Below are 16546 nucleotides of genomic sequence, written 5' to 3'. Positions count from 1 at the left end.
AATATTTGAAATCAACAAAAAAAAAAAATCTCAATTATTAAATTTTTTCTTATAAAGCAAAAGATAGAATAAACTTATAAAAAAATTAAAATACATAAAAATTTATCATCGATCATTCTCAAAAAATAGATTTTTTTTACAAAAAAACTAATTAAAGATTTGTTATCAGCTAGCCAAGTACTACTAAAATTAAATAAGTTATTTAAAAGATTTTAGATAAAGTAAAATTTTGTTGACTTGTGTTATTCATTCAATAGGTATCTATTGTGATTTCAAACTCAATAATTGTAATAAATAAAACATATGTAAAAGTGTGTTTTATTGATTGTGTATCTTTTTCTGTACTCGATATATTTCCATTTTTAGGTTGAAAAAAAACCCACACTTTTCTTTAAACATTTATTACTTATTCATAATACATTGTGTTAAGAAATATTATAGCTTATATTATAGAAAAATATTAAATATAGAATTTTTTAAAATTTCAAGGATTTCATTCTATTTTCTATTTTTTAAATGATCCCAGTCTGATATATTGAAATTATATACTTATCGTGAATGAATTGATTTGTTGTTTCGATCAAGGTATATCATTCCAGGAGAAGGAGTCCACTCTACTCCTGTAATGAGATTTGTTAGTTTTTCTGTGATTAATTCTCCTCCTGTTGTCCCTTTTGGATTGGGAATCCGAATTCAAACATGTCTAGAAATAGAGGATCAATTTAGAAGTATCTTCCTTCGTCTCCCTCGATCTTCCTTTACGGAGCAGAATGTAATGAAATTTGCATTCAAATCAGAAAAAAATGATGATAATGTTGACTATTTGCTATTATACCCTCATAAAAAATGGGAATACTTACAAAATACAAAATGGAACAAAAACCCATGGAGATGTATATTTTCAAATACAACTTTTTTTAAATTATAAGTTGAATATTTTTCTCTAATATGTGCGAATAATGTATATTGAAAAATTGCACAACATACAAAAAAATATAAATAATTTTGGAAGAAATTGTAATTTTGATTAATCCTTCTGTAGTAAGCACTCTCGCCTATCTTTGCTGAAAATTGTTTAAAAATACTACATGAAATGATTATAATATTGTCTAACTATAGTGTTAAACTATTATAAAGGTAAAAAAACCAAATATATATAAATATTTTTATTATAAAATAATTACAAACACCTATTATACAAAAATACATCATACCTTTATTATTAAATAAATTATTGTGGGAAAATTTGTTGTAGAAAACATTTTTTTATGATAATATTGAACTTTTTAAAACTCTATTCTAAATAAATGATGACAATATGGCTTAACCCCTTGAGAATATTATGATCCCTTCCATCCAATATTTTAATTTTAGATTTAAAAGATCATAAATATATAGAGTCACAGGTTCCTCAAACAAGTACTTTGTTTCGTTCGACACATATATAATTAAATAATGATGAGTTATGCATATTTTTTAGATTGCCTGTTTATTTTTTTTAAATGTGGAAGGTGAAGAATGGATTTTTTTCCTAAGCCTTTTGTCATTATTTTTGAACTCCAGTTTAGTAATCTTTCTCTTCCAATACATTCAATTTTCATTCCAACCCTGCATGAATATTCATGTGTGTATATAAATGGCGGAGAGTAACCATGTTAATTTGTTGCAGAGATATAATTCTAAGTCCATGTTGGGCTCAGAATATAATTAAAGAACAACATTGGAGCCATTATTTTTAATATACTTGTTTTTTTTTAAATCTCCCCATCATCTCTCGTCACAGCTGATTGTAGCATATCTAATGAAACGTCATAATAGTTCAACTCCTCTCCTTTAAAACAATATCCAAATGAGTAGGGATATCATGTTGAACTTCGGTTTCTTTTTTTAAGAAGTCCAAATACACGCTATTTTGATCACTGCTTATAGATGATATTAATAGAATTGTGATGCCCTCACTCAAACTAGTCTATTTTCCTTTGCATTTAAATGGTATTTGTATAATTTACATAAAAAAGAAATCTGGTTAGGTGAACTATAGACAAAGTTATTTATTATCAACAACTTCAAAATATAAGAATAATTTCTTGCCCTTTTGGTCAAGTTTGAGCTTTAGAGCTCTAAATTCTGAAGGAGTCTGTCTAATATCATTGATATAAAATAATCAAATATGTACATGCTGCATAGATGGCTAAGAAAGACTTTGTCACAAACTGTTTTACTTTATAATACTCTCTATGAACTGATAATGTCAAAATTAACTCATCCTTGTACCTTAATTCAATGTAATGTTAGATTCGCATATGCTTTGCTCTTGGATATTCGTAGAATAGATGAGACGGAGTTTTCACTTTTATTTTACAGAAAAAAAAACACTTTATCTTTCATCTTCCTTTTTTATAGGTTTATTCATATGTATTGAAGATGTAGTCTACCTTTATCAACAGCCCCAATTCTTTAAAGTTTTAAGAGGGTTACTAAATATTTTCCTCAACCCCGAGAATATCAACCACTATAAAACAAGGTCTTAAAAAATTAAGTTGACAATGTGTTAAGATATGTTCCAGTTTTTTTTAAATGTTGATATACAAAAATACTTCTTCATAAGATTTTTCAGCTTCAAACTCTTTTTATAATTTTTGATACCTATATATGTAAAAACTCAAAATCCAAAAAATATTCAGTTATCAATTTTTATGTACATGCGTAAAATTGGCATACACATATTGTTGTTAAAAAATAAAAGGTTATAATTTGATCAAAAGCCATTTTTTTTTCCTTCCAAAGACTTATATGTTTTTTTGAATTGTACACAAATTGTCATATCAATCATAGTTCTATACAATTGTAAACATTTTTATATTTGGAACTTGTCACTTAATCGACCTTAGTTTATTTCATTTTAAGCAAATACTTATTCCGTTTCGCTAAGGAACTTCACTGAAATATGTAATATATAGGCCTTCAAGAATCATCAAAAGTCGATAAATTGGCATAATTCCATTATTCAGTTAGAATTTAGAAAGCTTGCCTTTTCTAAAAAAAAATTGCTTATTTATTTAAATACATACAAAAGAATTTAAAAAATCTTATTCTTGAACATTTCTAGATCATTTACTGTAATTTGATTTTTATATCTAAAGCATAATGTGCTAATGTTTATTTAGTGTGCATTATGATAATAATTGAAAAAATAATTGTTATATGTGTCCTGCAGCATCAAAGATGATCATGATCTTTCCTAATTAATCTTATAAAATCGAAGAATCGATTTTCTATTTAATCCTTTATTTAAATATAATTTGTCAAATTTACATAAAAATATTAATCAAAGATCGGTTTACAAATGAGCTTCAAATACTCTTCTTGTGAATGTTACTTAGAAAATATTTTATATTCAAAGGCTCTCACATTCATGTATAACTTATTTTAAAAATGTCCTTTATTTGCTTTAAATGTCCCTATGTCTCTACATATACAAACTTAAAACAATGCCCTGATATCATGCTGAATATACTTTTATGAAATAATTCCTACAATACGTTTAAAAATATATAAATAATGTTAAGCACTTTTGGTGAATATTTTACTGTAAAGTCACATGATATGGTAAACTTCAAGTTTAAATGTTTAATTAATAAATATAATTTTGTCAATTTGATAAGTGCTCAATAACTTTCTCAGTTGTCCAAAGTTATAATAACTTTTTCTCTTGAAATATTGTTTTCGATGAGATTTTGAAAATCTTTGAAGTTTCTTAGATGGAACTCACCAAGACAAAGATAGTCCTACTATCGCATTATATGGGTATATTACATTTGATAAATCAACCAATGAGATCATCCAGTTATTGTTAAACTTTTGTCCTACTCAGTAGAGATTAGTTTGTCACAATACCAATATTTTAATAACTAATACGGTAACAAAATTAGTATCCGTACTTTTTCACCTAATAAAAAAAACCCCAAGAAAGAGTTCAATAAATTTCACTGTCCTTACCAGGGTGGGTTATGCTTCTTTTAGTAATGGTTTATTTTTTCGACAATATCAATGTTAAGCTATTAGTATTATTATAGTCGCCCCAATCAGGCCCACCCCCTAAAGCAAGCAATTTAGTATATTACCATTTTAAATGTGTTTAGTTTTAATGTCATTATTAGGAATTTTATAATTCATCATCAGTAGTAAACTTCAATCACTTTAGATTTAAAAAAATGTCGGGATGTTGCACAACTCTCCTTTCTCTCAGACACAAACAAACTTCTTTAAAAGTTTGTTCCCTGTTTTGTGTGGAATAATATTTTTTTAACACATATATTTATTAATGAATATATTTGTAATGTAAAGACATTTATCCAACCACATTGTCAACTTATTCTTTCGTCAACATTAATTTAAAGAATTTTTATGTATGTACAATACAAAAGTATATGGTATATATTAAACATGTAAAATGAAGGAGCCAAGGTATTTTTTCAGCATTCTTTTGGCTAAGGAATCAAATTAAATGAGTACAAAAATACTACAATATATGTATATATTAAATAAATTGTAGGAAATTAAATAAATAGAGATATAAATTCTAAGCATTTTCTTGCATTATAATTTATTATTTTTCTTAAATTATTTAAGAGAGAACATCAAATAATAGCGTCATTAGTAATGTGTATTCTCATGATGAAAACAGAAAAAAATAGGATTTGTTGGAGAATAATAAGCGTAAGTTTTTATTGGTCTCAAAGTAAAATTGAGGATCGATATGGGAATAATTTCTGCTTCTGTCCTTGCTTGATATACAGTGGAATTTAGATGTATTTCATTTATGAATGAAGTCCCTTGTATCTAATCTAATAAAACTTTATTTTATTTAATCTGCTCCTTTCGAAAAATTTATAATTGTTATGGTTACCATGTTACAATTCAGCTTTTTTAAATATTATTTTCCTTTAATTGGTCAGATGAAGTTGCATTGATCAAATATCAGTAAAGAATTTAGTATTACAAATACTTCATCTGTCCTAATAATTATCAATATAGATACATAATATATATTTCCTTCTCTGGGAGTGAACGTGAATCGAAACAAGATCCCCTTTTTTTTTTAAATACTGGCGATGTTATTTCATCTTCTATTTAGACATCGATCCAATTTATACTTTTAATTGGTTTCAAAAGTCAAGCCCCATAATATTTTTTTTCAAGTCTGATTCAATAAGATATATTAAGAACCCGGGTATTTTTGACTACAGACTAAATGTTAATTCTGGAAAAAGTTCAAACCATCAAGCAAATATCTTCTTTTTTTTTTCTTGAATGCTGTGTTTTTCCGATCCTGTTGTATCTTATTTAACTTACATCCAACAAGAAAGTGAAAAGATCTTCCTACACAAAGTACTTTGAAGATTTTCACCTAATTTTTTTTCTTTAAATTAATACAATTATTATCCTAAAACAAACTACACAATCAATCAAATGCCACAATTTTTGTAGCAAAATATTTCTAAGAATTTATTACCCAATTTTTTTTAAAGATTAAATCGATATTTATACAAAAAATATATAAGCGTCCCAAGTCGTTTTAAACAATATGAAAAACGAATTATTTCACGTGGGAAATAAAAAAATTCACAGTTAGTATTTAAGTCTAAAATGCTTATTTCCTATAATTTATGTTGTAAAAATATTATTTTTGTAGGAAGCTTTTTCAATTAAATCAGATATTTTCTATTCAATTCTGTTACCAACGGCTGATACAATGGTAGTAATCCTCTTACAGAAAGAGATACTAGATTTTTGAATGTAATTTGGATCCATTTCAATCCAAGCCTAGTACATGGCTTTCTTGGATTGATTCTACACTTTCACGACGATGCATACATGCCTTCATCTCAACATCTGCCTAAAATGAATGATCAAGAGTATTCACATCTGGGCTATAGGGTGGCCGCTTTCAATTATCCCAAAGATTGTACTGAGGTTATCTGTACAGATTGCGGTTTTTTTTGCAATTGCCATCCCTCTTTTCAATGCTTCAAATTCTCAGCCATTCTTTTTAATAAAATAAACAGTCGTCCTACCACTTTAACCATTATAGTTATTTGAGAGAGTTGGGAATATTTCTGGGATATGAAGTACAAAGTGATCACACTCCCAATGTTGGAAGTGGATCAGAAAATGATTTTGAAACTTTAGCTACTGTCATCGAAGATCAATCTCATCATTTAAAGGAACCCATTTGGTAACCTTTAGGGAAAGTGGCTTCTAAGAGAGAAAATTATTTAAAAGTATTCATGAATGATTCAAAGTGTGAAAAAGAGGATATGAAAAAAAAAAAAAATTCCAAGAAGTCTCTTCTACTCATTTAGTTAGTTAAAAGAGGAATAGAGGAAGGATCTGTTGTCGAGGATAAAGAAAAAAGAAATCAAAGACCACTCACAAGATAAAGTAGTACACTTCAACAACCATGCAAAGAATATTAAGAAACCGTTGTATCATCACTAAAGTATCGAAAGTGATAATATACTTCTTCTCATGGACGTACCCCATGCAAAAGATGATAGAAACAACCAAGAACATAGTCATGGACTTTTAGGATCTGTATTTTTTTTTGAGAAATATACTTTTTTTTAATAGAATTGATGATTTTAGTTCATTCTTTTTTATAATACTTACAATTCTTTTTACAAATGAAGATGCCCTCGTATGCTGCTATAAATATAGGTCGTCAATTTGACAGAGAAATCATAGACCTTCAGTCATACCTATGTTCTAGGTTTCATGAACCGCCAGCTTTGAACAGCAGAAACACTACCGATTTGTTATAAATGGGATATATGTAAGCCTTTTCTTCGTCTAATTATCCCTTCATAGACAACTTTTATTGGATCCAAGAGATCAACTCCCCCTATGACATTGTTATATTTAGTAATGCTATCAGGAAATTTCATGTTCAAATACTTTTTTCAACTAAATTGGAATATCTTTGAAACTTTAATATAATTTTGTCAACAGAATGATATTTCCAATGAAAACAATATATTCTTCTAAATCACATTACTTACCCCTACAGAAGATAGTTTGATTTATTGACCACCACATTTCAAACAGAAAAAAAATACAATAGAAAAAATGAATTAAAATGACTAAAAATGAATATATAGACATATCAAATATAACAAATAACATTTTTAATTAAAATTGAATATTTACACCTTATACTTTACAAAATATTTGCCTTTTCTTTTGGCAGCGTAATTTTGAATTGAGTAACACTCTCGATTCGATCTAACTCTCGAGTAATGCAGCGCCCTGGTAAATGATTTATACTTTTATTTTTTATATTATAATATTTAAGTTTGGGAAAGAGTAATTTCGTAATTTTCGCTTAATTTCAATGTTTGATTGGCTGTGTTACAATTATCCGACTTAAACCCAGTAAGCCCTGTTCTGTTCAATAACGTGTTTGCAATAGAATCCAACTTCATTATGACCTTCTCGTAGAAGGCCTTGTCCCTATTGGTAAAAAACTCGGACAAAAAAATTTCGCAGGCCTCTATTGAGGCCGAATTTGTACTCCAATGCGCGACACCCATAGACTGAAACAGGTGGTAGTCACTTCGGTTGGATGCATAAGAACTTCCCATCCAAACTCCCAGAGCTTCTGGCGCATCATCAAAGATGTGTGTGTCCTGACATTGACTGGTTGATGTCTTGTTGTCTCCTATACACTAATAATTCGATCACTAGCTTTCAACGGTCGATTTGTTTGAGCCCCTGCTGTGTAACACGAAACTAAAGAGTATCTCCCTGTAAATATCACAAATTTCCTTGGTCGCTTTCGTAGCGTTTTTCTCTTTCAGGTAGTTAAAATGTATAATATACCGAATTTCTTTCAATTGAGACCTCAATGCTCGACACACGATAATTCACTACCGAACTAGTCAAGTGCAATACTGTCCAAAAAAGCGTTTGTTATATTCAGTCACACATTTAGAACCCTTTATCGAATGATCCGACGTGAACAATAATGAACAAGATACTTTGTTTAAAAAAGGGGCGGGAAATATCAAATTACTTTTTATCCAACATAATGTAGTATCGTTACCTACAAAAGAAGAAGAATTAAAACGCAATAATAATTATTATATGAAGAATGAAATGACTTCATCATAAATATACATAGCAACAATCCATATATCAAAGGATGTGAAATAGAAAGATTACAACACGTATACTAAATAGCATTATCAAAGGATGCGAAGAAGAGTGTATTCTACTAATTAAGAGATAATATTCATTTATATATATACTTATTCTTTATTTTGCAAATTGCTATAAAGGAGAAGACTCTTTTTACTATTTGATCTTCTATTCTTATTTTTTGTCTTGGACAACTATTACTTTAAATAAGAGAGATTATATTTTTAGTAACATTAGTTACATTCCTTGCAAACCAAATTTTTCTCTTTAATTACAAATAAAAATACATATTTATAATGATAGTATAAACATTGGACATATACACCACTACAGTTTAATTTCAAAGTAAAATCCATTCGGTCCATATTATTATAACCATACTATACTAAAACTAAGTGATTAGAACGACCAATAAAGTGAAAGTAATTTATAAATGCTGGATATAGACTAAAAAATCCATAGTTACATGTAATGATTAATTTGTTTGTAATGAGTTAATTCGCTCTGAAATTTCAGATTGAGTATGACCACAATAATTAAAGCTGTTATCTTGAGTCTTGTGTCCTCTCTGATATCATTCTTAGCTCATTTAAAATAAAAAGTTTGCTGACAGCTGATACTTTATAGATATTATATAGCACCTGAGTTAATCAAATTAGTCACTTATAATCTCATAATTTTTAATGATACGAGTGTGTAAATTTTTACTCAACCCCCACCCCCCCTCCCCCAATATACATGGAATGATGTTATATGATTCAGAACTATCATTGCTAATACTTTTTAAGTAATGTTTGTATTCATGTTAATAAATTGAAAATCATTTATTTGCTTAGATAGTTTGTAATTATTTTAAGTAGGAATTATATTTATTCAATAAATGTTCGAAAGAGAAGAAAAAAACAAACATAAATTATATAAAACATTAAGTTCTACTTTATTTTATACATATTTTTTTTCTATTGAAGGTATATTACAGAATGATTTTTAAAAGAGAATAATAAGGTGAAGTGGCACTTTTTGGAGATAAAACAAGTGGATATTACAATTGTTTACCAAAGAACAATAATGGATCACATAATGTGGTGGAGCTCAATTATAACTCTTTTACTTCATCAAGGTAAGATCCATTTAAATTATGTTGTCGTAGTTGCTAATTTATTTATTAAAAAAAAAGATTGAATAATAAAAAGTTATTATCAAAGGTGTGTAATATTGCATGTGAAAGGATTTTTGAAGGTCCTTGCTTGAACAACCCTAAAGTTATTGAAATTATAAAGTTTATTTTGCATATATATTGCGTATTTCCTATGAATTTTATGGTATTTAATTGTGTTTTACATCTATATAGTTTGCTAGAAAAAAAAATATTTTTCTTTATCCTTTGAGATAAACACTTTGTTGCTTATGGTCACATACATTATACTGTTTCAGAATTGCAGTCACAATAGCTGAATACTGAGCTTATTCAGCACATAAGTATTAAGGAAAATTCTAAACACTCATGAAAACCGAAGCGGTTTGGGCAAAAATAATCAAATACGCGTTAGAAAGATCAACCAAATATAGATTTTTGGACTGAATATTTTCTGGACCGAATGAAGTTTTTTGAAGTAATAAAGACCTTGAGTAATTATTGATCGTTGGTACTCTCATTATTTTAGTTCTTGATAAACCTTTCAACTATAACCCATGCCTTTGAAGTGTCGGTCAGTACTATAAAGAACTTGACCTAAGAGCAACAGGGGAGCTGGAAAAATTCTCCGAAAACATTACCGATTTTATTTTTCATTCAGAGGTTACTTCCTCGACCTATGCTGCTAGTTTCCTAGAACAAGGCCACTAATTTCCATCCTTATAAAAATTGGTTACAGGAGGAAAAAAATCATGACACAAAAAAAAACACAAAGTTTGAACTAGGCAAAGCGCCTGAAGAATCTTAATATGGAAGAAGAAACAATCAACCTAAGAAAAATACACTCAAACCTTTTACTAAATGGTCACACAAGTGGTTTCAGAGCTGGTTTACGACATCCAGCAGTCCAATAAAGTGGACTGTGGATGTTTTTTCTGCAAAGAAGTTGTAGAATCTTCGTTCCATTTATTTTAATTTTTTAATCGAGTGAGACCTGCACTTTTATCTATGGTGAAGAGTATTATTACCGATGGGGTAGTCATTTGTCTCAAAGCGTCAAGTTGTATAATTGTTCTTACAATGAAAACAGAAAATTACTTTAAAGTGGATGCGATAACGGCAAAGACTTTCACCATAATTTATGCTTGCTGATCAAAAAGAACTCCTTCTCCTGCAAATCTGAAAACAACAATTGTGAGAGATATGGGCTAATAGACTTTTAAACTATTATAAATATTTATTGTATAAAAGTAACTTCTCCATATCTTTTAACAACAAACAAATATTTCATGTGCTTCTAAGTATATGGAGAAAGCTTCATTATTTGTTAATTTATTTTTATAATTTTAAACAGCTGTACAATTTTATGCCTTTTGCCCACTTCTCATTGACTGAATCCTAAAAGGTTTCAAAATTTCGGTGTAGGATTCAGTAAGACCGGGACTCTACTTGCCACTATATAATTTAATGCAGTGAGATGCATTTTTAGGAATTGGGGATGTGAAGAGATTACCAAAAATAACAGGAACTGACACGCTAGTTCCATTTTTTAGTATCTTTGCCATCAGGAATAGTATTTTTTGGGCCCTGAGAGATACACTGCTAGCATTTAGTATGCGTCTTTACACAGTGCAGCTAAAAAAATATTGGTGTGTATGGTTATACCCAGTCATAAACAGATACCGATGTTCTTTGAAAACTTTGATTACAGCTTCAATTTTCTCGTACGACTACTCCTAGGCATTCTCTCAGATCATTATCCTTAAACAGACACTCTTTGGCGCGTTAGATGGTTGCCTTTATGCCCTAATTGCTTGCAAAAAATACCTTTTGGAGACATTCTGGTAATAATGATTCAAGAAAGGCGATATCTCGTCTTTATATCTCATATTGTTAAAATATGTAAACCCAATACGTTTTGTCAATTTTAAGCCTCAGAAATATCATTTACCTAAGTACGGTAAATTAATTTACCAAAATAATGAGAAAATCTTGTTTTCCGTTAATAATTATATTTGACTTCAATTATGAAAGGTCTAATGTACTTTTTAGATACTTATGTAGCATAAAGTCAGTTTCAACTCAACTACTCATTAGGTTACAAATCAAGCTTAAAAGAGTTTAACATAACATCCACATAATTTAAAAATTATATAAGTGCATGGTATGTTGAATTCACAAAAGTTTTAGCATTAGAGTATGATAAATAACTTTTTCTAAAGGATTTGTAACCATTAGTCTAATTAAAAAAGTCATAATGTATCGTTCTACATTAATCTATGAAAGTAAAAACTTGATTGTTTATCTAATCTGCTTAAATGTGCACATTTATCTTAAGTTTTTCATAATCTAATAAACCTTGAATTATATTAAATATATTCTAACCTTTTTAAATTTATTGCAGTATATATATTTTTCCCATTTTCTATTTATTCTAAATGTGCTGAGTAGTCGGAAAAGTCTTTAAGATATATTATAAGAACTTTTTCTTTCAAAAACCTTGTTTTGCTTCACTGATTTGCTCATAAAATGTCTTGATTTATCTTGAATAAGTAGTGCATATATATACTAAAACATGTCATTTAAGTTCAACAAATCAACGTTCAGAGGATGAATATAGTGTTGATAAATAATCAAGGTAATTTTTCATGTTAGTCGTATTTGAAAATGATAATAAACATGTGCCATTGCATGAGATATTATTAAAAGTTCAATGAATTATAAGTGGCAGCCCACTTAAAATTGACCAAATCCTTTAATGCCTCAACATTTTGGTTTCGAATTCTTTAGACCAAGGACTGATCGGAAACAGTTCTAACAAAAACAAAATATCTAGAATAATGACGCTAAAACTATAATATATCTTCAAGTCAATGACTGATTTTATAAAAAATAATGCAATGACCCGGTCTACTCTATTTATAATTTTTTAAACTGCACAGGATTGGTCCCAAAAGTATATTAAGAGATCCAATTTATCAAATTATATTAAAATTTGTGTGAAGTAGTGGTGATGACTCTTGAATGAATTTAAGGATCATTGGAATCGTGAGTCATTGTTTTTTTCGGATCTAAAACTTGTTGATCCAGCTTTCAATCAATAAGAGCATCGAGTCATTATCGTCAAAGACATAATAAAAGGTATTTGTTATTTATACAGAATCATGAATCCAACTTCAACGATGATATGGGATCAACTCGAGATAAAATGTCCCCAATTGTTTACAGATCCCCAAAATTACCAACAATCAAGGTATCAGGTAGTACAGGGGTATCCGTAGGATGTGGGTTGGGCGGCCTTTTGCCCCCTCAAATTAACCAATTTGGGCGTTTTACTAGAAAACATAATATTGGAGGTTTTTTTTTCCAAAAATGCAATATTTAAAATTTAATTAAATTTCTTCCAAAAAATAGAATTTTCTGTTGAAAGCTATAAATTTTTAAAAAATTTCTCCTGATGATTTAATTTTTGTATTTTTTTCACAAAAATTTATATTTGAAATTCAATTTTTAAAACATTTTTCCAAAAATTTAATTTTTGGTAACAGCAGTTATTTTTTTAATATTTTATTGTATATAACTATTAATTTTTTTTCCAAAAAATTTAATATTTGAAAATTACTTCTGAAAAAAATTTAATTATTTGTAAATAACTGTTTATTTTTGAATTTTGTTTTTCCAAAAAAATTAATATTTGAGGTTTAGTTTTGAATATTTTCTGAAAAAGGCCCCCCCTCTCCCAAATAAAATCCTGCGGACCCTTTGTTTTGGGTTCATGCTCAACAGAAGATGATGGTACAGGGGCTACTTTATTAATGTATATGCAACCATTCAGGGACGCCTGGAGACCATTTTTATTGCTGAAGTTCCCAAAAAGTTATAGTTTATGAAATTGTTTACATTGAGCGCTTTAATTCCTATCATAAATATGGTCGATTTCAAAAGAATTCATTGTATTTTACTATGGAAGGGGTTTTCTGACTGCATTTCTATGTGCATTGTACACCTTCATCCATAATTATTCTGAATGCCATCTGGGAAATGAATTTATATATAGAGATATCACTCCAATAATATCCAAAGTATACATTACAAATACTAATTTATATATAAAATGAAGAAAGTTACGTTCAGAGCATTCTTAAATTGACTTTTACCCTTTCTACTAAAATATTAATTTATTTAATTTTTGACGAAATATGCTTACACACATGTTATTTAAAAAAAATCAAAAGTATGTTAAATGATATACACTTTAATCTACACATATGTAAAATACATTTATTTTTTTTATATGACTCAGCAGGTTAAAATGTAAAATTTTAATCTTTTATTATAGTTACTTTTAAAACTTTTTATTACTGCAAAGATTAATATTAAAAGAAGATTGAAGTTTAAAAAAACTAAATAGTATTTATCAAAGGTATAAATTTCTGGTCAATTAACTTTCTTTTTGAATTCATGAATTTCAGGTGATTGATTTTAGAAATTTTATTCCCAGATATTTATAAATATAAAATTAGTATTTGAAGGTTTTCTAGATAAATAATAATTCCTAGTATATATTCAAAGTTGCCTAGATAAATAGTTTTGATTTCTGTTTGAAAAACTTTTTGATTCCCTTTTGGAAAAAGGCATCAAAATTTAAAAAATCATTCATAAATTATTTTTAAAGGCTAAGAATTGAGAAAAGAAATCATATATATGAAAGTTTAATTTGATATTAAAAAATGATAATTTTAAAAGACTGCGACTTGGATCATAAAAAAATCAATATACACCAATGGCCATCAGAGGCATCCGAATTATAGTTATAAAATGAAACATCAATTAATACCATATTACACTTCCTGAAATATAACATTATTGCAGCCATGTCAATGTGAATTTAAAACAATACACTTTTTTTCAAATCCTATAAATGTATATGTTACTTAATAAAAATAGAACATGGAGACTCAGAATTCATAAGTACCTTGGTTATCAAGTTACTTTTTATATTATGAATTCGTGCAAAATTGTAACCAAAAAATAAATCATTTTTCATAAACATATGGTTATTTTTCATTTGGAATTTGATAATATTTCTGTAAATATTACAGAAATAAAAACCTTGGATGATTTGAATAAAAATTTAATAGACTATTTAAACCTATTATCAGCAAGCACTAGTTGTTATTAGATACATTTGAAGAACAGACGAAGTGCATAACTCTGTAATTTGAAATATTACTTCACCCAAATTATTAAGCCTAAATTAATTACTAAAGATAATTTATTTATTTATTTAAGTCGACTGATTCATGTCAACTTTGTATTAAATTCTACTTGCTATCTTTCTTAATTAGGCTAAAATAGAATTATGAGTTAAACTTGTGCTTTTAAAAAACACATTTTTGTTACAACACAAAGAAGGCAACAAACCATGCATGCTTTCAAAAGAAGAGATTTAAACACTTATTAAAACTAGTTTAAGCAGATGCATTTTACAACATAGCAGACCAATAAGGTGTAACAATAAGTTTATGATTGATTTTATGTAAGAAGACAATTAACAATTAATGAAAATAGATATTTAAAAAATTCAATTTAATAGATTTATTTTTTGACTGCCATAAAAATAAATATTTATATTTATTTCATCCTATGGTTACACATTGTTTATTGTCAACCGTGTTTCAATCTTTAAAAATAAACTCTTATCTGATTATATAAAAACAAACAAATTTATGAATTTTGATTTATTTAACTAAGTGAAAGGAAAAAAAAATTAAATCTTATTTTCTAATGCATTTTGAAAAATACATACAAATTTTATGTCAAATATATTGTTAAACTTTTTCTCTACCATAATTTGTCATATAATATTTATTATTCTCCTAGAAATATATCTGATTCAAAAAAGAATTACATTTAAACTACTCGAATAATAATTTAAGTTGTTAATTTTGATAATAATATTTACTTAATTTTTGAGATCATGTAAACAAAAAGAAACACACTTTTATTCCTTCAAATGAGTTAATAATAATCATTCATCATCAAAAATTGTTTAATCGATAATATAACAGTGTAACGTCAAACCATCAAAAATAAAAAATATGACTTTAAAATATAATACTAAAAATAAAAAAATGATTGACGTTTTCACAGTTGCAAATTTATCCGATTTTGACTTTTTTTCTACTTCACTTGAAGAAATAATAATAAACAATGTATATTTTTTAAATTAAGTAAAAATGTGGTCATACGAACCGATTCAATGTGAAAGTTCTTATGAAATTGATTTGTGAACTTTAACATGTAATGTAATAGTCATGGACTTAAAATTTCAGATTGGATACTACTTTACAAACCAAAAAAATATGTTATGAGTAAGATGGTGGAACAGAATTTAGCTATTGTTTAAAGTATTGCTTTTAAAAAATGTAGATGTTAAGAATATATTTCAAATCGCTCTTTATGTAAATAACTTACACCTTTATATTATATTAAATAATATTTTGATTCAGTAAATTGTACTATTTTACTGTAAGACCCTTTCTGTCGTTTTGTTTACAAATTAATATAAGTACACAACCCTCATACTCATTAACTTTATAATGAGTGTATATGCTTTTTTCGTGACTTTAAAATATTCTTCAATAAACTTTGTGTGGCATATTGATATATGTACTAGGGTGGTTCTTATTTTTTATTTTTGTTACAATGTCTGGGTCAGCTGATTAATATTTGTTCCTTTTTATAAAAATATAAAAATGACAAAGGTTGTACAAAATTGAACAATGTTTAAAGTTGGCTCAACAACCTCATAAATAGCTTTGATCAAGCTCAGTTCTAATTTTAATTCGATAATCAATCAAATAAATTGATTTCTCAGTTTAAAGTAAAACTTATTCAATTACAGTTTCTCTTTCTTTCTTTTTTCCAAATTTATGTTAGATATTACATATAAAAAAAAATATAAATTTAGAAAACTATCTTAAGGTTTATATTATTTAAGACTAAAACCAACGCAATCTGTTGATAAAATATCCTTAGAAATAATTATTAATTTGTATTTGTTCATAAATTGAGGTACCTTTTTAAAAAGAGACATGATTTTTACTATGATCATTCTTTTTATCGGTTTCTGAGATAAAAAGTTTTCATTTTTTAAATATACTTTACAATTTTTTATTTGCGTTTGTGCGATATGGAACTTTTTTTCAA

General features: G+C 27.4%; 1 protein-coding gene across 1 annotated transcript in view; it reads left to right on the top strand.

The window, feature by feature from the left end:
- Nucleotides 1-16546, top strand: part of LOC121129234 (neurotrimin-like) — a 233630-nt gene that overhangs the window by 175170 nt on the left and 41914 nt on the right. Inside the window, exon 2 of the mRNA XM_040724944.2 lies at nucleotides 9168-9319. Coding sequence (XP_040580878.1) covers nucleotides 9268-9319 — 52 coding nt within the window. The 5' untranslated portion in view covers nucleotides 9168-9267. The remainder of the gene's footprint in view (nucleotides 1-9167; nucleotides 9320-16546) is intronic.

Source organism: Lepeophtheirus salmonis, chromosome 14 (genome assembly GCF_016086655.4).
Source record: "Lepeophtheirus salmonis chromosome 14, UVic_Lsal_1.4, whole genome shotgun sequence".
Classification (NCBI taxonomy): Eukaryota; Metazoa; Arthropoda; class Copepoda; order Siphonostomatoida; family Caligidae; genus Lepeophtheirus; species Lepeophtheirus salmonis.
The sequence above is the reverse complement of the archived record's forward strand: the minus strand, read 5'-3'. Positions and strand labels throughout refer to the sequence as shown.